Below are 24,058 nucleotides of genomic sequence, written 5' to 3'. Positions count from 1 at the left end.
ACTTCAAAATTTCTCATTTATCAGTCTCTCAAATTACGCTGCTCCTCCTTGTTTAGCTAAGCTTGATCAACTTGTGTTTGGGCACAAGTTTAATTCTCTTTACCAGTGGCGACACCATGTTGAGGGCAGGGTGTTCCCAGGAAGACCCTGACCCGAAAATAAAAAAAAAAAATTTATATATAATAATTTAAAATTTTTTTTATTTGTTTACCCTTAAAAAAAAAAAAGGAACATCCTCAAGCAAAATCAAGAACACCCTCAAATAAATAAATAAATAATTATATGTTCTGCTTTCAAGAAAAAAAATTTTAAACTAAAATCTAAAAAAAAAAAAATGTAACAGAGCAAGCCCACTGTCCAAAACCCAACATCAATCCTAAACAACAGATGGGAAAGTAAACCCAATCTAAAGAAAAAAAACAACATATGGAAAGCCCAACAGATGGTAGCAAACCCACGGGCCACGGATTCTCAAAAAAAAAAAAAAAAAAAAAAACCCAACCTAAAGACAAATGGTAGCAAACCTAACCCACGGATGGTAGGAAAAACTGAAATAAAAAACAGAGAAACAAAGCTCATCGCCTCTGCCTCAAACTCGAGCAACAGAGCTCATCGCCATCGATCATCGCCAGTTGGATTGGAGATCAGTCATCGCCTTGGCCTTGCCATTCGGATCGGAGATCGCAATAGCACAGATCGAATCGAAGATTCCTTCCTCACTAGTCGCCTCGACGTGCTGCCCAACCCGACAGCGCCGCCCCTCAGCCTCAGCCTCCCTGCTCCCTCAACCTTAAGGTATTTCATCTTTACTTTACACTTTTCTTCTCTCTGACTCTCTTTTTCTCTAATGGGTTTTCTCTCTACTCTCTTACTTCTCTCTGTCTCTTTCTCTCTTTTATCTGAAGACTGAAAGTATGAAAGTGAAATGAGAGTCTCTCTCTTTTTAAGACTAAAGACTTAATCTGATTGGCTGATTCTTTTTCTTTTCTTTTCTTTTTTTTGGTGAAATTGCTTAGCTTTATTTTATTTCATTTTTTTTATACGGGCTTGCTTAGCTTTATTGAACTATAAAGTCTGTAATTGCTTAGCTTTATTGTAACTTTAATAATATTTGTGATTGGCTGATTCTCTTTTTTGTCTTTTAGTGTATTGCCTATGATTGGTGATTGTGAATTTTTGATTGGCTCTTGTGAATGGGGCTTGTGTGTTGAGTGGGGGGAGGGGTGAATAGGGCATGGGACCGAGTGGGAAGTAAAGGCATGAGAGGCAGGCAGTGGATAATGCACATGGGGTGTGTGCTAATAGTTAGTAAAGAAAAATAATGAAACAACTAATAAACAATAATTAATAATTTATTTAACCAATACATTATAAAAGATTAACAAATTAAATTATGTTAGGCTAAACAACAATTAATAATTTTATAATTAATGAAACAACAATATAAAAAATTATAGTTTATAAAAGACAAACAAATTAATGAAACAATTAAACAACAATAATTAATAATTTTATTAATATTTCAAATGAACTTATAGTTTATTGTATAGGTAACTTTGTTCATTTCTTTTCTTTTCATTTTTTTTCCTTTTGAGGTTTTTCGGTATACAAAATACAAATTTGTTTTGGTTTTAAGAATTTTTTTTTTTTTTTTAAGCACAACTTCATCCGGCCAAATCTTGAATTTCGGCCGGAATTTCCCAAAACATCTAAAATAGACCGAAATGACCTGAAATTTTTTCAAAGTAGAATAGAAACACCCTGAAAAAAATTCCTAGAGTTGCCACTACTCTTCACCAACCACCACCCATGTCTCTAACATAGCATAAAGGAAACCTCCCAATTTCCATTCTTTGGTACGGAGATTTCTCGCCAGCCCAAAAATCCATTGTCTCAGACTTTCTTCTCTCTCTAAACCCACAAAACCAACAACAACAAAAAAAAGTCCCTCAATCTCTAATTGGTGGAATACCATCCAAATTTACATGAAAAAAGCTGGAAAGAAACAAACCAACGTTGTCTTAGCAAACCAAGTCTCAGACAATAACTACTCCATTGGTAAAAAGTTAAAGAAATCTCAGATTTCCAAGCTGCCACACGTGGCCAACTCAAAACCCGAAGGGTTGAACTTAGTTCTCACAGCTCAAGACGTGGCAGTCGAAGGCTTTTGCATGAGTAACTGCGGGTTCCACGGCTCTGACACAAAGCTCAAATCCGCTTTCATCTGGGTGACGGCAACTCGTTGACTCAGTGCCCAAGTCAATGCGCATGGCTATTTCACAAACCTATATAGGAACCACAGACTGCACCACTGGGTGCACCCAATGGGGACGTGGGGCTAGATGGCATGATCGTAAATTTAGCGAGTCTATTGGCTGGATCCGTGACGAACTGCGGGTTCCACGGCTCTGACACAAAGCTCAAATCCGCTTTCATCTGGGTGACGGCAACTCGTTGACTCAGTGCCCAAGTCAATGCGCATGGCTATTTCACAAACCTATATAGGAACCACAGACTGCACCACTGGGTGCACCCAATGGGGACGTGGGGCTAGATGGCATGATCGTAAATTTAGCGAGTCTATTGGCTGGATCCGTGACGAACCCATTTCGAAACGGCTACTTCATCAGCTCGGCTGGCCCATTTGACATTTATGACCTTATTTTTAAATACCTTGATGTTGCATGAGGTTAGGGGTGGATGTTGCCAGCACTATTAGACCCGAATACTTCTCAATGTTTAACCATTGTGTGAGAGAGTGCTAAGATGTACACACTCGTGGCTTCTAGTCATGATTTTTCATGTTTGTATTGTACATATATCTACGTGTGCATAAAAATTTATAATATTTAATTATGTTTATTTTGATTCTTAATATTTGATATCTATCTATACCTATACTATATAGAAGTGAATTTTCTTTTTTGGACTCGATTTTTATGTGTTTTAAAAATACCCTCATTAATGAAGAGTAACTTCATTTAGAAATAAGGTCATAAATGTCAAATAACAGATAATAAATTTCGTTTTAAATTAAAAAAGAGAACTCATAAATTTAATATTTTTTTCCCTTCAAGTTGAAAAAAGAAATTACAATTAGTACTTATCTTTAAAATTTATCATTTTTATTTGTTTGAATTTTTTTTTTTAAATCTAAATTATAATAGATGTAAATTATTAACTTTTACTCAAAAAAATAAAAGAGTCTCTAAGCACGCATAACATGCATGCCTAAAGGCTAATTGTTTCTAAAGTCTTTTTGGTCATTCTCATTGATTAATGATATGGATGCTAAATGCTAATTAAACTCAAAAAGACAGATTCTTTTAAACACATTAGAAAACAAATGAAAATGGTTTGTCCCTTTTCTTTTTTTTATTAAACCTTGTTGTCACACCAAAAAAAAAAAAAAAAGATTTCTACTTATCAAATAGCAACAACAAATCTCACATGACACAACCAATAGCAACAACAAATGGAGGAGCTTGGATTCTCTAACCAACCAGACATACATCAACTAAAACCAAATATAAGAAACCACACCACCACAAAACCCCCCCCTCCCCCCCCACCCCCCCAAAAAAAAAAAAAAAAAAAAAAAAAAAAAGCCCAAAACCAGCAAAACAATTGACATAGCAAGGAAGTTAGCAATCCAATCATAAGAATGAACAAACCCACGAGCCCCAAATCGTTCTTAAACTGAACATCAAAACCAATCCATTAAGCAACCCATGGCCTATTAATCACATCCCCTGAAAGCCCATAAACTAGTCATTTAACCAAGTATTGATGTCCCTCTCCTCTTAGCAAATTGGTTGGGCTAAACATCACAAGTATGGATTGGGCCATTTAATGACGATATTGATATTGCTTCTCCTCTTAGCAATGTGTCGGCCTCGTATTATGTGACTCCATTATCAATGCATTCACACTAGTGAAGAGTAGCGCAACAATATATTTAGGTTGGGTTGTGTTGTATTGGGTTTATTAAATTGGCAGATTGAATACACATCCATATTTACATAATTTAATATATCGAGATCTCTTTTTTTTTTTTTTTTTTCCCTAAAATAGTTAGTGCTTTGATCATATATGTAATTAAATGATAATTTTTATTATTTTAAAAGTTATTTTAGAGAGTTATTTTAATTTTTAAAGTATTTTTCTTTAATAACCGAAAAGGACAGAGGAGATGACCTGAGTGGCTTCCCTACATGGACGTTACAATAGTAGTATCTTACTTGCTATGTCAATTAGGAACTACAAGCAGGAATGTTGGGTTTGTGGAGACTAATTGTGTTTGATCCATATTATGATCCGACCCGAAATAAAAGAACTATAAATTTTAATGGAATTTTTTTTCCTGAGGCTTAGTCCATAGTGAATAGTGACGTCCTTGCAACTCTATGGACGTAGGCAAATTGCCGAATTACATAAATATTATCTTGTGAGATTTTTTTTTTTTTTTTGCACACATTTTTTCTCTATTTTGCATCTCACAGATCTGGAAATTTTGTGATTATTCCCTTCAATAAACATTTAGGAGCTTCTTTGAGTGATTAATATAACATATAAGACACACTTTAACCCAAAAAGTCTAAGCCTAATGAGTATGTGCTCAATTATGTTGCATTAACCACTCATTCTCTGTTGGCTTCAAGATCTCTTCGTGAGTCTTAAACAAGTCCTACTCACTCCCCTTGCCTAAAGGATTTTTTTTTTCCCTTTACTAGTGCATCATCCATAAACATCCACGTTTCAACCCAACACGTCTTTTATTCTTCATGGGAACCTTGCACGTCACTATTTTCTAGCACCATTGGCAATNTAGACAGAACCAAGGCATTGCATGGTCCTCGGACTCAAGCCTATGGGGAAACTAACCGCTCAGCTATACCTGGGTACTAGACAGAACCAAGGTATTGCATGGTCCTCGGACTCAAACCTATGGAGAAACTAGATACTTACAGAGAAATGAAAGCGTTAGACAGAACCAAGACATTGCATGGTTCTCGGACTCAAGCCTATGGGGAAACTAACCGCTCAGCTATACCTGGGTACTAGACAGAACCAAGGTATTGCATAGTCCTCGGACTCAAACCTATGGGGAAACTAGATACTTACAGGGAAATGGAGGTGTTAGACAGAACCAAGGCATTGCATGGTCCTCGGACTCAAGCCTTTGGAGAAACTAACCGCTCAGCTATACCTAGGTACTAGACAGAACCAAGGTATTGCATGGTCCTCGGACTGAGGCCTAGAAGGAGGCTAACTATAAAATATCACAAGTTTGGAAAGGATCAAGCCCCACCTAGCCCTTAAGACGTAAGGGGGCTGCCCATACATACGTTCTCTCTCCTTATCATCATTACTGGCGCAATTGGCCGACATACAATTCAAGCTAAAATCATGCAGATCAGAGGAAAAGTAAGCAGCGTGCACACAAATAAGCAGTTGAAATAAATAGAAAGGAAAATTAAATTCGCATTACAATAATGAGTCCGTAAAAGTTGCATGGCAAGAGCCACAGTACACAGAGGAGAAGCACAACAAAATAAAACGAAACAACGTTAAAGTAGGACGAGCCGAGACGCCGGGGAGTCTACTTCCTTTGCTCAGGCTGGACAGGGGCAACCCCTGACCCTTCCGAGCCCTGACCTGAGGGGACGACCTGCAAGGGTAGGGCGAGAGTAGCTGTTTCCTCAATGGCGGGGGTTTGATCATCAGACGGGATCTCCACTATCTCTTGGGGCAACTCCTCGCTCGAATGCTCCCCTAGTTCAGCAGCCCCCATCGCTTCAACAACCTCCCCAACCTTAGGGTCATCAGGGGCTACCTCGTGGATAACAGGGGGGTAGTACACATTCTCCGCTTTCCACTGGTCGGACGAAGCTTCCACCCCAGCCTATTTGAGGGCCTCAACGCAGACCTGGGAGCAGTATCGCCTACATACTCCCGGGACTTGAAGCTTGTAGAGAGCCTCTACCGAAGCCACCCCATCGGCGTAGGCTGCGGCCTCAGCATCCTCCTTGGCAGTCAGGGCCATCTCCCTGCCATAGTCCGCCTCGTCCTTAGCACGCTGGGCCTGGTCTCTAACCCATTCTGCCTCCCTCTGGGCCCCCTCGGCCTTTGTCACCTTAGCCTGCAGATCTGTGATCAGATCCCTCACAATCTGCAATTGCTCCCCTGCCTCGCCCAGGCGCTTTGTCTGCTCCTTGGCCTGGTTCTGGGCACCCTCAAGACCAGACAGGGCACTGTCCCGCTCCCTGGTCACCGCCTTCAAATCCTCTTGGGCCTTGGCGAGGTCAGCCTCGAAATTCTTCAGAGCCCGGGTAGCCTCAAAGCGTCAATCACGCTCCTTGTTGAAAGCCTTCCTCTGGTCGTTCGCCGCCCCCTCCAACGTAAAGATAGCTTGGACAGCCTGCCAGAATAACCAATACGCTATAAGCCCAATAAAAGAAAAAGAGTGGGCAAAGAGTCGAAGTTATAGCCCTTACCATCCCCACATATCGCTTGAGGCTGAGGAAGACCTGCTCGCTCGTCAAAGAGTTAAGCTCAGCCATGTCCGCCGGGAGCAACAGGCTCCTCTCCAGCGCGTCGGCCACGCGCGCATCATTGAAGTCCCTGAGGGAGGCGCTATCCCTCAAGGGCTCCCCACGGAGCATCGAGGCTGGGAGCCAGGCCTGAGCCTCGGAAGAGGTGGTGTCGACTACCTGCCTCTCCTGGCTCTTGTCGCCTATTTTGAGCTGCTTGGACGGTCTCAGAGTAGTGTCCTCCTCCTGCGAGGACACCGTCTTATCCTCCACAGGCCTTTTACCTTTATCCTTCTTCTTCTTGGGGCCGGCAGGCACGGACCCAGAGGGTGAGCGCGTCTGAGAAGGAGGAGGAGGGAGCTTCTGCTAAGCAGAAGTCGACCTAGTCTTCGGAGGTGGAGTGGGAAGTTTCTGTTGGGACTCCCCCAGCTGGCCATCAATCAGGTCCAACAAGTTGGTGGTGGGCTTCCTCTTGTACCCCATTCTCAGCCGAGGAGGGGCTTCTGAAGTAAGGAGGTCTGCTTCGGTCAAATTAGGATCACCCAAGTCCCCAAGAGGGTCCTCTAACTGATTAAGCTGAGCGAAAACGTCAAACGCGTCCCCTTCCTTCTTTGGATCTTCCTCGGCGAGCGGTTGGGAAGAGGAGGGGATGGCTAGCGTGACAGCTTCCTGGTCGAAGGGCTCCTCAGGGAACGAAAATCCGTCCTCGGTCACAATAATCCTCTGAAGCCGAGGATCGTTGGCTCGGATGACGTTCTTTGGAACCGAGAACGATTTATGGGCAGGTTAATACCCCAAAATTATGTGGGCGGCCCTAACTTGATTGTCGTCCTCGTTTATATACACCGACGCTCTCAGCGCCTTCTGCAAATCTTCCCGGTTAACCAGATGGAAGTGACGCTCAAAAGCGTGCGGGTCTGCAAACGAAAAGCACCACCGCGTTAGTAAAAAAAAAAAAAAGGGGGAAGAAAAAAGACGAGAACTTGAAACCCCTCCTGTTTCCCACTGCCCCACCTGGTATTCCCTCTATTGTTGGGCAGTGAAGGCCATCGTGCCACTCCCCTAACACGATGAGGAAATCCTCATTGAACCCCTTGCTGGACTCGGGGAGGCACTGAATGAGCCGCACCCTGTCGTCTCTCGTCTTCAGGTAATACGACTTGCCCTTAAGAAGCTGAAGGTTGTAACACCAGTTCACGTCGTGGTGGGTCAACCTCAGCCCCATCTTCTCGTTCAGGGCGTCCACACAGCCTAGAATCCTAAAGACGTTTATCCCACACTGGGTGGGGGCCAACCGGAAGTGCGTGAGGTAATCCCTCATCACCGGCCCCATTGGGATCGTCATCCCCCCTTCAAGGAATGCGACAATGGGAATTACCACCTCGCCCTCCTGTCTGTGTATGCGCCAATCCCCGTCCTCACAATATCTCAGACCTACATTGCTGGGAATTCGGTAGTCGGTGATGAATTTCTTCATCGCCTCCTCAGTATCGACGTATTTCTTAAACCTACCCATCCCCGTTGACACCTAAAAGAACTAGGAAAGAACAGGCGAAGTAGAAGAAACAGTAGAGAGAGAGCTTAGAGAGGAATAGAGCGACTTACTGAAAAGAGGAGGAGCTCCTCGGACAGGCTTTTTGTGTTGGAGGTGCAAGAATGTGGCTGAACTCAAGAGGGGCGCACGAGAATTCTTGATTACAAATGGGAAACAGGAAGAAGCTGTTCGTACGGGTATTTATACCCCAAATCAAGGAATCATGCGGGTTTTCCCGCCCATAAATGCGAGACGAACCTCCACCGTTGGATGGATAACGCCTCATTAGACGTGGAGAGCACAGAGCCGCCTGAATTTAATGATGGGCACGTTACGTGCTCCGAAACGTCAGCGACGTGCCTTGAGCAGATGAATAGACCCCAGTACTGACGCGGGGGGGGGTAAGGCCGAGGATGTCAAAATCCTTCTCCCCGCCCGAGGATGCGTGCAGCAAGATTTTGAGGGGCTATTGTGGGGCCAGAAAATCGGGTATCGTTGGCCCACTCCAAGCCAGGCCCAAATGGCCCACACCGAGGATGCATGATGGGTCCGAGGATGACCTTGTTCTCGGGCGTCCGAGATCTCGGAAAAACACGAGGACCACCCTACCAAAGGACTCCTGGAATATCCGAGGAGAAGAAGACCCAGTGCCACGCGTTGGCAACAGAAGTACGGAGAAAGGGCAAGCCCTGGGCGAACTGTTACCTCAGCATTGAATACGCTCACCTAACCCTTCTGGCCGTATTAATAGGGATGTAACCCCTTGACAGGGCAACATCGATCAGGGTGAGCCACCTGAGCACGGATATGACCTCTGATGGGACAGACGGTCAGAAGGGAGGCCAATAGATGATCAACATAAGGAGGAAGAGAGGGATATAAGAAAGGGGAGCAAAGTGTAAATGAGGGAGATGAGTTTTGGGGGGAAAAAAACCTCCTCGGCCATGGTCCGAGGAGCATCCCCCAGTTGTAAATTGTTCTTAGTATCTTTCAATAAAAGAATAGTTTATGCCTCATGCACGCCGGTGAGCACCTAAACCTTCAACCAAAAAAAAAAAAAAAAAACAATCTAAGTTCAAAGAACCTAGGAGAATCACAGTAACCTTTGAACAGACAACAAAAACAGACCATACAATAACTATCAGGCCTCACATCCTTTATATGAAATAATTAATTCATCTTCTTTCATAAAAATTTGTGTGTAACTATAGTCAATGAAATTTTAATATAAATTTATGTAAGTCATACATACATGATATCTATCTAACCATTAAAAACCTTTTTTTTTTAAAATAATTTTCTTTTAAGTCCTATGCTCCATTTCGAATTTGTGTAATCTGTTCTACTTCTCCTGTAGCTGGTTGGTAATCTCCCCCAAAATCTCTTTTACTCCACTCCTCTTGATGCATGGAGTGGCTGAATTTGTTAACTCTGCAATACTTTTGCTTTGACATACAATATACTCATGTTTTCTGCAACTCTTTAAGTTTGCAATAGAATCATAGCACATGGGTGAGGACTGCAACTATTTAAGTTCAGCGGCGTAGCTAGAAATAATTACTTGGGGGGGCCAGGTTGTAGTAGAGATATACTAAAATATAATTCAACCAATTTTCATGTGATTCAAACCACGAAAATTGAAAATTACGACGATAATTTTTCGGTCATTTGTATGGATACTCTATGTTTCTAGGTTGATATGGACTTGTTATGAGATAAGCAGGTTGAATTTCATCTTGTTTGTTGACAGGGAATTCATATATTTATTTACGTGATCCTGGATCATGGTCTATCATTTTAGATTGAATTCTTGAACATTTGGAAGGATGCTCATCAGACATTGAAGTATCAACATTTGTTTATACAAATTACCTAAGTTTTGAATGACATACAACTTTTTCTTAAAAAATGCATTAATTGTTTGTCATTTGCTCATTATTTGGCACCTAATTTCAATCCCCAAAAAAAAAAATCAATTCAAAAAATGAGGATAAACTAACTTGGAAGAGAGATATAATAAATTATCATATAAAATTCATTCTTACACAGTCTCATGGTTCTCACCCCACCCAGACCCACTCAAGAGACAAACAACACAAAAGCCAAAAAGGCTGAGTCATAGAGTCAGTGGGTCAAGAATAAAGAATCCAATAACAATAAACACAAAAAGATAAAACCAAATAAATATAAATTGCTTTATTGGCAAAAAATACCACATACACATACTTGATATTTCTATTATGCTATTCAGTATTTAGTTCAGTTCTAGAGAAAAAGAGAGAGAACTAAGATGAGAATGACTGAATGAGAGATACCTTGAGGAATTGGGGTGAGGGCTTTAGGATTTGAGGTTGAGTGATGAAGATTAGGTCAAGTTAATGGCTAGTGGAGCTACAGCGTTACGGCAAGCCGAAGAGGCGTGACTGCATAACGTGAGGACTGGGAATTCAGGCAGCATGAGCTAAGGCCGTCAAGTAAAGGGCAAAGGTGTGACTGTGTGAAGACTAGAAATTTAGGCAGAAGCGTGAGGTAATGACTGAAGAGTTTGTTTTGTTTGATTAGGATTAAGGATAGTGCCTTTAGTTTAGAGGAGAAGAATTTTGTATGATTAAGGATTTTGGGCTGGCCAGCTAGGCTGAATGTGGACAAATATTTTTGTTTTATTTGAAATTATATTGAACTGGTTGTTGAAAATAATTTAGGGAGGGGCCCAGATTTAATTCGTGGAGGGGCCCATGTCTTTTTTTCTTTTTTATATATTCTAAGGGAAAATTTAAAAATTTTGGGCCCCCCAAAAGGAGCTAAGTAGCTCCGCCCCTGTTTAAGTTTGCAATAGAATCATAGCACATGGGTGTGGAAAACATAGACCAACATAGAGTGGCCGTATATTATTCTGCTCGACAAGTATAAGTCTTTGATTCAATTTAAAATATAAAATAAAAATGAATGAGTAGATTACTGAACTATATATTTTCCTGTTAAACAAAGCTAAACATTTCCAATACTCAAGACAGAATCATCAAAGAGAAGTGTTCGAATTTCCCATATGCAGGCGAGGGCCAGCCATTGGCTCCAGGACACATAAGTGTAAAAAATAAGACGAAGATGATAATAAATTGTTCTTACAAAAAGAAATGGTAAAAACTCTAACTAGGGAGACTCGGACAATTATCATGACGGCATGCCTAAAATAATTGTACATATTTTTTGAGCTAGTGGCAAAAGAAAATTGAAGTGCAAAGACGACCAAAACAATAATATAATCAGCTTATTAATTTGGTCAATTGAAATTGGCAATAGCAAGCTCTTCATATATACAATGTTTTTTTAACATATTTTGGTGACAATAATTTGGGACTATAACAAAACAGAAACAAGTGAAGCTTGACAAATGATGGTATAAACAGCAAGCGGATATTTCAAGTTTTCATTTCTTGTATAAATACCATAGAGTTTTATCTCGTAAGGCATCGACTTAAGACTCTTACAGTTGAACAAAGTTCAATACCAATGGCCAAGGCATTGCTACATATTCTTTTGCACACGTTATTACTTGCAGCTCTTCTGATGAGTTGCCATGGCCTGGAAAGGAAGGTACATTGGTTTTCATATTTTAAATTTAGTCTATTTAATGTCCAAAAGTAATTCAACATGGTTTCTTTATTAAGGAGTTTGTGTTACGTACAGGTTCACATTGTATACATGGGAGAGAAGCCTCAAGGAGATTTTTCTGTCGAATCAACGCATCATTCCATGCTAGAGAGAGTACTTGGAAGGTGTTATAACTTTTAGCCTGTCACTACATAATGTCATAATTTATCACAAGTCTTCTAGTTAAGTTAACACCCATAATTAGTGTTAGGAGTTCTAATAGTTCAAAACTACGGCAATTAAAAGCTATGTACAGTTACTGTAATTACTAATAACCATGCTAGAGCGTCGAAGCTGATTTTTGATAGTGCAAAGGGAACTTATATCTATCAAGGTATTATGGTGCATGCTAACGTTATGTAGAGCGAATGAGTAGTTATTTTAAGATGTGTCAACAGGAACCAAATAGTGATCTTGGACATGATAGAAAGAGATAGACACATGAAAACAGTGACAGACAATCTAAACAATTGTTGGGAAAAATTTTAGATTGAGCTGCGAAGTGTGAGTAATGTGACATTTTTAGATTATATAGTAATCAAGAGACTTCTAGTTTACACTCCAAAACAGAATTACACTTCAAGGTCATCACTTTTATAACTGGAAACTAGCCAAAAGTCTTAACTTGTTCATAGTGTAACATGCTTCATTCCTAATATAAATCCCTTCACATAACTGCTTTAACTTTTGAATTATCTCAAGCATATACCTTTTTTTTTCCCAATTGCAGTACTTCAACCGCCAAAGAGTCACTAATCTACAGTTATGGGAAGAGTTTTAATGGATTTGCAGCGAAATTAACTGATGAAGAAGCTGCAAAATTCTCAGGTGTGTGTCAAACTAGTGGCAAGGAATGAAATTTTACTACCGTTTGTGTGCTAAAAGCAGTTGAAATGTGTTGCAGAAATGGAAGGTGTAATTTCAGTGCTTCCAAACCAAATACTAGAGCTTCACACTACGAGGTCATGGGACTTCATGGGTTTCCCCTCCAAAGGAAAAGTTGGAAACCCTCATGAAGGAGATGTCATTATTGGGCTTCTTGACACAGGTTATTATATTAAGCACACAATTGTCATCATCTTGCTTCGCAAAAAATACAAAGCAAATGCTAAAATTTGCAGTTTTTCTGCATCTGTTGAGTTGCAGGAATCTGGCCAGAATCCGATAGCTTCAATGATGAAGGACTCAGCTCTCCGCCTAGTAAATGGAAGGGTAAATGCCAAGGTGCCAACTTCACCTGTAACAAGTGAGCTCTCTTTCTGCCTTGTACTTATGTGAGGATTTCCATGGGTATAAACACCATTAGTCATTACTCATTAGATGAATAAAAATTAATGAAATTGAGAAAATTTCAAAGAAAAAATAAACTGGCCATGTTAGTGACTCTGAAGGCATTGACTATTAAGCAGAGATACCATTGTGGAGTTTTTGGTATTAATGGAAAATAACCACCAACTTAAAAAGGGTTGCAATCCTAATTGAAACAAATAAAGATGAGTCACTACATTTTGAAGATTTTTCCATACTTGGGACTCAAATCATAAGTGATTGTCAAAGATCCTTTTGGGACGGGACACAGATTACTATTACATAACTTGAGGCAAAAACTTAGGACATAATTACATTAATCTTTTAGGCATTCATCTCAGATAGCTACTCACATAAATTTTAAAATCACAGCAAGATCATTGGAGCCCGTTACTACAACAGTGAAGGCTTCTATGACATTACAGACATCAAATCCCCAAGGGACTCCGAGGGTCATGGAACCCATACATCTTCAACAGCTGCAGGAAGGGAGATAGCTGGAGCAAGCTACTTTGGGCTAGCTGAAGGAACTGCAAGAGGTGGAGTTCCTGGTGCAAGGATTGCAATGTACAAAGTTTGCTGGTCATCTGGATGTTACTCAGCAGACGTCCTAGCAGCATTTGACGATGCAATTGCAGATGGAGTTGACATTATTTCCGTTTCCTTTGGTTTCATTGGGTTTAGTCCATACTTCAAAGAACCAATCGCTATTGGGTCTTTCCATGCCATGAAAAAAGGCATCTTGACCTCATGTTCTGCTGGAAACTCTGGGCCTTACCCACAAAGCCTCGCCAATCATGCACCTTGGATATTAACTGTTGCTGCGAGCACCATTGACAGAAAATTTGTTGCTCAAGTTGTGCTTGGCAATGGACAAGTCTATACTGTGAGTTTTCGATTGAACTTATTCTATTCAAAAGATAGCATTTCAATAGAACTTCACTAATACCATACTAATTCTTTGAATGATCTAATGAAGGGTATCGCCATTAATAGCTTCAACCTCAATGGAACATCACTTCCCTTGATTTGGGGTGGAGATGCTGCAAACTACTCTGCAGGTGCTGACCAGGATATTTCAAAATATTGCTATAATGGTGTCCTGAATTCATACAAAGTACAAGGAAAGATTGTTTTCTGCGAAGGAGCCGTCGTTGGCACTGGCATTCTATTAGCCAATGGTGTGGGAGCCATTATGGCTGACTCATCCATTACTGATGTTGGTTACAGCTTCCCTTTGCCAGCAACAATAATTAGTGTAGAAGATGGTCTCACAATTTTAAACTACATCAGATCAACAGAGTAAATAAATTTCTCTACTGATTATCTTTAAATCAATCATTACGGATTGCTTACCTTCTTCAATATCCTAATGAAATACTTTGAACCCTTGATAGAACTCCGATTGCCACTATTCTGGTTGGTGAGACATGGAAGGATGTCATGGCACCTAATGTTGTATCATTTTCATCTAGGGGACCCAACCCTATCGCCCCAGACATTCTCAAGGTGATATAGAAAATGAGTACTTAGTTTACAAAATTGTTTTCTTCTATAATTTTAGTTTTAGTTTTAGTTTTAGAACATGGTTTAACATGTTAAAATTATGTTTGGATGATATATATATGCAGCCTGATCTCACAGCCCCTGGAGTAGATATTCTTGCTGCTTGGTCTCCTGTGGCCCCACCTTCCGTGGACCCGGACGACACTAGGAGTGTCAAATTCAACATAATTTCTGGGACATCTATGTCTTGCCCTCACACTAGTGGTGCAGCTGCCTACATTAAGGCTGCTCGTCCGTACTGGTCACCTGCTGCCATTAAATCTGCCCTTATGACCACAGGTGAAGTAACAAACTTGACTTCTAGAACATGATTATTTTCAAGACTATTTCCACATAGAAAATGTTAAATTCCCTTAATTTTACTATAAAAGGTTTATAAAATGACGTGACCTATGAAAACGGCAGAAAGATTCAACATTATAGACTACGTAAGAAATTAGCCACGCTGATATGGAAAAACATTATAAATCATCGTTCAGTCTCTCTCAGTGACCTAACTTTTGTCATGAATAGCTTATATTGTGGACCCAAAGAAGCATGAAGACCTTGAATTTGCTTATGGATCCGGTCACATCAACCCATTGCAAGCAGTAGACCCTGGGCTCGTCTATGATGCATATGAGGCAGACTTCATAAAATTCCTGTGCATGCAAGGATACAATACCACCACGTTAAGACTCATCACCGGAGACAACAGCAGCTTTTGCAATACCTCAAAGCCTGGAAGAGCATGGAACCTTAACTATCCTTCATTCTCTGTTGCCGTGGAAGATGGCCAGCAGATTATGGCTATATTCACTAGGACAGTCACCAATGTTGGCCCACCAAACTCAACCTACACTCTTAGTACATACATACCAGCCTCTATTGATGTTACTGTGGAACCGTCTGTGTTGTCATTCTCTGCCATTGGAGAGAAAAAATCGTTTACAGTGCTGGTCTATGGTCCAAAGATTGCACAACAGCCAATCATATCTGGTGCAATCATATGGAAATATGGGCATTATGTGGTGAGAAGCCCACTTGTAGTATACACAATTCTCCCTGGTACTCTATACCCTTCCTCCTCTATGTCTCAGAAGAAAGCAAATCTCAGAGTTTCTTCCATGTATCGCAAGAATGGGATCCTCAAACACAAATATTGACAATAAGTCTAGGCGCCCAAATTTTCATACAATTTTTTTTCCCAACTTTTTGAGGTCACAAGTTATTAACAATAAAGAATAAAGTTACATGGCCAAATTGTGATCCGTTAGCCTATAAGTATGTACTGTGACAAAGCGACTCTTGCTCGCCCAACACGATTGTGGTTGTGTAAGTGGTGGACTTATGAAATAACAACTTTTCAACGCAACAATTGTGAAATATGTTGCGAAAGAAATTGTGTTTTAACATCACTAGTATTGAGATTTGTATGTGCATTTGTGATGACACTTCAAATTTGTATCGTTTTTACAAGTTGAACAAGAATTGAAATAATAAAACTTAATGTTGGAGGCACCTCTCTTAGTCTCTATGCCATTCTCTTATCCCTATCATTGGCATTGTTGATCTATATATCTCTAAATATTAATATCTATCTCACACAAAATGGAAAACATGAAAAGTTTAAATATCATTCTGGCATAACTTTACAATCTACTAAAAATAAAGAAAATTTTAATTTTATTAAAAGCGAAATGTTGTTTTCCACAGATTACAAATTACAAGTCAATTTTTATTGACATGATCATGTTTGTTGCTACCTAATATTTAAAGGGCACCTAGGCCTAGAGTAAATGATAAGCCCAACATATATGGGTTACTTGAACAAGTGCAAGAACCCACGAGCGTGGATCCAACAAAGCAAAGGCAAGGATCCAACGCCCAAAAGCTAAGGACCGAACACCCAAAAGCTAATTATCAACATCTCATTCTGTTAGCATAAGAAAAGCATCCTGCCACAGAATAGGCACCACCCATACATATACTCATTCCTAAATCCCACACTATACTCATTCCTCATTCCTAAGACTTTGTGACCCATCCCTTGTTGGTAACTGTAATGATTTTGGCTGAATATAACTAAGTGTCATTGTTGTTTCTCTTGTTGGTTCTTTTGGATTTGTTGTTGTGTACATGTTAATTCAGTAAAACAAAATAGACTCACTTTTTGTGGAGGAACCAAACCTAACTCCCCTCAACACCCTCTAGGCCTATATCTCAAGATTTTTAGAGGGCCTATATCTAGCCATTGGACTTGGTGCTGACAAGTCACAAAAAAAGGCCCCACAATGTTTTAGGGCCTAATTGGTCCAAAGATTTTTTTTTTTTTTTGGGTCAAAATAGTATAAAAACAATTTTCAAAAAATTGAAATTGAAATTAGTTTTCAAATAAGAATTTTTATAATATACGTGTTTGGCTCCTACTTTTAAGAAAAATTTTCAAAATACTTAAAAAAAAAAAAAAAAGATGGTAGGTAGAACATTTATATTTTTGAGATTAAAAAAAATAAAAAAAATTACAAAACTTAATGCGTAGAATCCGTAGATTACTTTTTTTGAGTGGATAATGATAATAGAATAGAGCTCATGTTGCTTTTTTTTTTTTTTTTTTTTTTTTTTTTTTTTTAATGATAAGTTTCAAATTTGATGTGTGAGATTTTTTTTTTTTTTTTTGGTAATAAAGATAAACTCATTAATTTAGGAGATAGAAGAGTTTGGACAAATATGTGGTGTCAATCATTTTTATATTTTTTTACAACTATGCCATTAAAAACATTTTCTATATCTTGGAAATATCATCCCAGCCGTTTTCAAAATCCTATTTTGAATAAGGAAAATATGATACAATTTTCTGAAAACTATATTTAGAGAACATCAATCAAACAATAGATTCAAGTATGGGACTGTGGTGGGCCTTTTTTGTATTCTAGACTGAGCCATTTTCTGTCGTACTGTGGCCTAATAGTTCTGGGGTAGGAGAGTCGAGACTGGCTCAATTGAAACTCACCTCAAGCCAGCTTGTGCACAAGCAAAGACCCCTTTGCAGAAATCCTGGTCACATGCCCATGGCAGGGGATGCTGTCATAAAAACATTATGGCAGGAGATACATAATATAACAGGATAATAAAAAGATATTCTAACTAAAACGTTTGCTATCAACTAAGGATAATATTTAAACAACTTTGCAACAGGAGATAGACATGATAATATGAGTATGGTAGAAATAAGTTAGCAACAAAGAAAAGAACAATGTTTATGCCAAAACAGTCATGATAAAAGAGGGAAAGGGGATTGGTACTTCTCCAACCCGTCATAACTTATCTTCAATTCAACCTTACCATAAACTAAGGTTAATGAAGTCTTGATCACAAATTTGGCTTATACTCAGTAGATTTACTCTCAAACCTTCTAAATATAATACATTAGCCATGTCAAGCAGTCCTAGCAAGGAGATAATGCCTTTCCCTTTTATCTGTGATTTGCTTCCATCACCAAAAGTAACATAGCCACCTTTCTTTGGTTCAAAGGTTTTAAATAGAGAGCAATCTCCAGTCATATGTTTTGAACAACCACAATCAAGATACCACAAGCAAGTGTCCATCACTTTAAGAGTAGTGTGCATCATGAAACATACTTAATGTTTATTAGCCAAATGATACGAACCTCAATTGACATACTTTGAGACCCAACGAATAATATTGGAATACTTGCCTAAGAAAGCTAAAATTCAGATTTTGATAGAAACTTTGACCCAAAATTTATAAATGAAACGTGAACCAAAGATATAAGTAACAGACCTCAACCCAATGATTATAACTAAATCATGAACCAAAGGTAAAAAATTTGAACACCACAAGGAAGAATCTCTGATAAGTTCACATTTCTTGAACCAAAAGAAGAAGCAAAACCTCATGTCTTTTCTGATTTTTATTCAATAATCCTCCAGTACAATGAGTGCATGCTATTTATAAAACATGATTGAAAATAGGAAAATATATTTAAAAAAGAAGTACTAAATAATAGAGGTCTAAATTAAGGTTGATTTGGTTTGAGATTAGCAACTACAAAATAAGACAAATAGCTATTTATTGGTATAGAGCTGGAAAGTCAATCAGTCATTAATCCACACCATAAATTATGACCAATTAAGCCAGATCAACCCTATTAGCCATTAATCCACACCATAAATCACGCTCAATTAAGCCAGATCAGCCCTATCAATAGCTTTGATTAAATTTATTACACCTTCATCTTCCTTAGGACCAAGCTTGGAATGTCCTATGTTAGAATCGGCCTAAATCTCTTGAATCAGCTCATTAAGTGCTTCTTTGATCTTCTTGGATCTTGCTCTAGTAATAGGCCTAACTAGAACATGCAACGGATCCTTTAATGGTGTTTGTTGATTCTCATCATTCCTCTCTTCAAAAGGATTCGTCCTTAAATCGTCACCTACATAAAAAAAAGAGAGATCAAAAACATTAAATGTAGCACTAATGTTATTCTCGCCTGGAAGATCCAACTTGTATGCATTATTATTGATTCTCGCAAAGACTTGAAATGGACCATCCCCTTTAGGATGTAGCTTGGACTGCCTACGGGCTAGAAATCTTTCCTTTCTCATATGCACCCAAATCCAATCACCCGGTTCAAAGAGGACTTGTCAACGACCCTTGTTGGCTTTGGTCGCATATTACTCATATTTCTTTTCTATATATTGTTGTACACTTTCATGGAGTTTCTTCACCATCTCAACCTTCTTTTGACCATCCAAACTAGTCATTTCATTAATTGGCAAAGATAGCAAATCCAAAGGAGTTAGTGGATTAAAACCAAAAATAATCTCAAATGATGAAAAATTAGTAGTAGAATGAACATTACAATTATATGCAAACTCAATGAATGGCAAACAATCCTCCCAATTTTTCAAGTTCTTCTGAATTATAGTACGTAACAAAATAGATAAAGTTCTATTCACTACCTCAGTTTGTCCATTCGTTTGGGGGTGAAAAACAGTCAAAAATAATAATTTAGTCCCCAACTTTCCCCACAAGACTTTCCAAAAATAGTTAAGGAACTTAACATCACAATTAGGCATAATACTCCTAGGAACACCATGGAGTTGTACTATCTCTCTAAAGAACAAATCAACGATGTGGGTTGCATCATTGGTTTTATGACAAGATATGAAATGTGTCATTTTAGAAAGTCTATCAACAACCACAAAAATTGAATCCCTTCCTTTCCTTGACCTAGGCAAGCCTAAAACAAAATCCATAGAAATATCGACCCAAGGTGCACTAGGTACAGGCAGAAGAGTGTATAATCCATGTGATAAGATTCTAGATTTGGCCTACCTACAGGTAACGCATCTAGCACAAACTTTCTTCACATCATGTCTCATCTTTGGCCAAAAAAAAAAATGTTTATGTAACACATCTAAAGTCTTCCTTACACCAAAATGACCCATTAAACCACCTTTGTGTGCTTTACGCATAAGCAACTTACGCATAGAACTATTAGGCACACAAAATCTATTCTCTCTAAATAAGTACACATCTAGTCTATATAATTTACCAAACGCTGCCTTCTCACATGCTCCATACATAATAGCAAAGTCATCATCATTAGCATACAATTCCTCAACATGTTCAAATCCCAATAACTTTGCATTTAAAGTAGAGACAAGGGCATAGCTTCTTGATAATGCATTAGCCACAATATTATTCTTACCTTATTTGTATTTGATTACAAGGGAATGTCTCAATGAATTCCACCCACTTGGCATGTCTTCTATTCAACTTACCTTGTCCTTTCAAGTGCTTCAAGGACTCATGGTCGATATGTATGACAAATTCTTTCGGCCAAAGGTAATGTTGCCAAATCTCCAATGCTTTCACCAATGCATAAAGCTCCTTGTCATATGTTAGGTAGTTCAAACTTGCCCCATTTAGCTTTTCACTAAAATAGGCTATTGGCCGCTTCTCTTACATCAGAACAACTTCAATATCTATTCCTGAAGCATCACACTCAATCTCAAAAGTTTTAGAAAATCAGGTAATGCTAATAAAGGAGCACCACATAACCTTTCTTTAATTTCAATAAATGCACAATCTTGCTCACTAACCCATTTAAAACCCATGGATATTTTAACAATTTCAGTGAGTGGTGTGGCTAGCGTACTGAAATCTTTGACAAATCGACGATAAAAACTAGCTAAACCATGAAAACTTCTTACCTCAATGATTGACTTAGGTGTGAGCCATTAGTTGATAGCCTTCACCTTTTCCTCATCCACCTTAATTCCTTTTGTGCTAACAACATAACTAAGAAACACAACTTTGTCCATGCAAAAGGAACATTTCTTTAAATTGGCATATAGTCTTTCTTTTCTCAAAATATCAAGCATACAGTGCAAATGATCGATACACTCATCTAAGTCCTTGCTATACACCAAAATATCATTAAAATAGACCACAACAAATCTGCCTATAAATGCATGCAATGCATGATTCATTAACCTCATGAATGTACTTAGTGCATTAATTAGACCAAAAGGCATTACCAACCACTCATATAATCCATATTTAGTTTTAAAAGCAGTTTTCCATTCTTCACCCTCTTTCATCCTAACTTGATGATACCCACTTTTCAAATCAATTTTTGTGAAAATACATGACCTATGCAATTCATCCAACATGTCATCTAACCTAAGGATGGGATGTCTATACTTTATTGTAATGTTGTTGAGAGCCTTGCAATCAACACACATTATCCAAGCTCCATCATTCTTAAGCATAAGTAGCACTGGCACCATGCACAGACTCATGCTCTCTCTCACATGTCCTTTGGTTAGCAACTTCTTAACTTGCCTTTGAAGTTCCTTTGTCTCCTTAAGATTACTCCTATAGGCTGGACGGTTAGGAATTGTCGCACTTAGCACAAAATCAATTTAATGATCTATTCCTTTAATAGGTGGCAATCCACTAGGCACATCATTAGGAAACACATTCTCATATTCCTGCAGCAAAGAGACAACAACATTAGGCAAAGATTTGTCAAGTTCGTTAGTATTAAAGCATGCCTCTTTGTACAAGAGCTTGTACAAATATAGGCTGGTTTGTATACACTCTTGACATCACTCGCCTTAGCATAAAAACTCGCTTTTTTTCCCCCCTTTTCACTCTCTCTTTCTCATCATCTTTTTTTGAACTCTCGATCTCACAATTTTTTTTCAACTTATTCTCTCTTTTCAATTTCATTTAGTCTTCATACACTTGTCTTGGAGTTAAGAGTACAAGAGTAATGGTTTTATTGTCTTTTACAATAGAATGTCTATTCTTGAGCCCATCATGATTGACCTTCCTATCAAATTGTTATGGCTTGCCCAATAATATGACCCGCATGCATTGGAACAACATCACAAAATACTTCATTCTTGTACCTCTCAATTGAAAAAGAAACTAGCACTTGCTTATTTACCTTAACCTCACCACAATTATTCAACCATTGCAACTTATACAGTCTAGGGTGTTTCAAGGTAGGTAAATTCAAATTTTCAACTAAAGTAGTGCTAGCCACATTAGTACAACTCCCCGCCATCAATGATCATATTACATACCTTGTTGTTGATGTGGCATCTAGTATGAAAAATGTTCTCCCTTTGTTGTTCCATATCATCCTCTTTGACTTGGCACTTAAAGCACGCTTAGCCACAAGTGACTTACCCTCCACCGGATATTCCACATCATCGTCACAAGCATCCTCAGGTGATGGCATCTGGTCATCATCGCCCTCACTTTTGGTTTCCACCTCTCCATCAACATTTGCGATCATGGTTCTCTTATTTGGGCATTGTGAAGCTATATGACCTACTCCCAAACAACGAAAACACTTAATATCAAGATTACAAGTTTGGGAGTCAGTTTTACCTTTGATGACACTGGGAACTTTATCTCTCCTCTTTCGTGGTTCGGTTTTGGACTTAAAAACTGTCCCTTCATCTTTCCTCCCATTCGACCTCTATGAAGCAGAGGAGCCTAGATTTTGAAATGACCGAGTTCCTTTCCATTTAAGCTGTCATTCCACCTTTATTGCCATGTGCACCATGTCCTCCAACTCCACATATTGTTGCAACTCCACCACGTTGGCAATGTCCTAATTCAACCCATTCAAAAACCTTGCCATGAACTTGATGCTGACAAGTCACAAAAAAAAAGGCCCCAAAATGTTTTAGGGCTTTTTTGGTACAAAGATTTTTATTTTTTTTTTCAAAACAGTATAAAACAATTTCCAAAAAATTGAAATTGGAACTAGTTTTCATATAATAATTTTCCTATTATATGTGTTTGGCTCCTACTTTTAAGTACAACTCGTAAGTTGTCTGTGCGATGCACGAATAATATTGTGATATTTTATGTAAGACAGTTTTAGATAATGTTGTACATATATTATAAAGGAAAAGTACACTAAATTAGAGTAAAGAAACATATACATTTTGAGATATTAAAATTAGTTTAGTAATTTCACTACATATTTGTAGCATTCTTAAGGTGAGATTAATTTTGTTTTTTAAAATCATGAAACCAAAAATAAATGCAAAAGAGTAACAAAACCATGAAAATCAACTAATTTGCGTTATATTCACGTATTTCATACTATAAAATGAAAGTATGTCCAACTCTCTACCGCCTTCCACTCATCGATAATGTGACATTAAGACATGGTGTGGACAAGTGTGTATGCATGTGTCTTATCGATGATTTAAAATTAAACAATCGTAGAATGTGACTTTACATTGCATACTAAATATTCTCTCTACATATATACCCAAAACAAAAACTATCCAAAAAAATTACCTAAGCGTAAATAATATTTAAGCCCCTAATTTAAAAAGAAAAAAGGAAAAAAAATTCGTAGGGGTTTCAGCGTCTTAATGGTGGTGGAAGGCCAGTATAACGGATGTCGTGATCCTTCATATTCCTCTTTTTCTCTCTTTCAAATGTTTTGTTAGTCTCAAGTCTTTAATTTTAGTAATATATAGTGAAATAAAGTGTTTTATTTAATAATTCATAACATTTTTGTGTCTCTCTATCTCTCTCCAGGACTTTATCTGGTTAGTTACTACTATTAGTCCTTATATATTTTATTTTATTTTTGCTTTTTTAAAAATACTAAAATAGTGGGTATGCTAAAAGACATGAAGAATAGAGAAATGTGTAATGTAAGTTTATGCAATTAATGAGATATTAATGAGATAACGGTAAAATAAGTTAATGTAAATTTTTGAGTAACAATAAAAAATACTTAATGAAAGAGGTAAAAAAAGACTAAATGTAAAATCAGAGCGCCACTTGATAGGACCTAATGCACTCTTGCATGAGGTCTATATTTATATATATTTTCAAATTACTAAAAAAAAAAAAAAAATTGTTAGGTAGACAATTTCTATTTTTGAAATTTAAAAAAAAATTACAAAAAGTA

At 38.3% G+C, this 24,058-nt stretch overlaps 1 protein-coding gene and 1 pseudogene across 1 annotated transcript; both read left to right on the top strand.

Moving 5' to 3' along the window:
• Nucleotides 1-1,286: 1,286 nt before the first annotated feature.
• Nucleotides 1,287-2,688, top strand: LOC112021147 (protein PHOSPHATE-INDUCED 1-like; annotated as a pseudogene).
• Nucleotides 2,689-11,577: 8,889 nt separating this feature from the next.
• Nucleotides 11,578-15,737, top strand: LOC112002177 (cucumisin). The gene is made up of 10 exons (XM_024034330.2): nucleotides 11,578-11,661; nucleotides 11,755-11,843; nucleotides 12,449-12,546; nucleotides 12,623-12,766; nucleotides 12,865-12,964; nucleotides 13,399-13,912; nucleotides 14,006-14,328; nucleotides 14,424-14,535; nucleotides 14,658-14,871; nucleotides 15,106-15,737. Exons 1-10 carry the CDS (start codon nucleotides 11,578-11,580, stop codon nucleotides 15,735-15,737), a joined length of 2,310 nt encoding a protein of 769 aa, XP_023890098.2.
• Nucleotides 15,738-24,058: the final 8,321 nt, after the last annotated feature.

The sequence above is a fragment of the Quercus suber genome, unplaced genomic scaffold, assembly GCF_002906115.3.
Source record: "Quercus suber isolate HL8 unplaced genomic scaffold, Cork oak 2.0 scaffold_756, whole genome shotgun sequence".
NCBI lineage: Eukaryota > Viridiplantae > Streptophyta > Magnoliopsida > Fagales > Fagaceae > Quercus > Quercus suber.
Note: the sequence above shows the minus strand (reverse complement) of the source record. Positions and strands in the feature narration are given on the sequence as shown.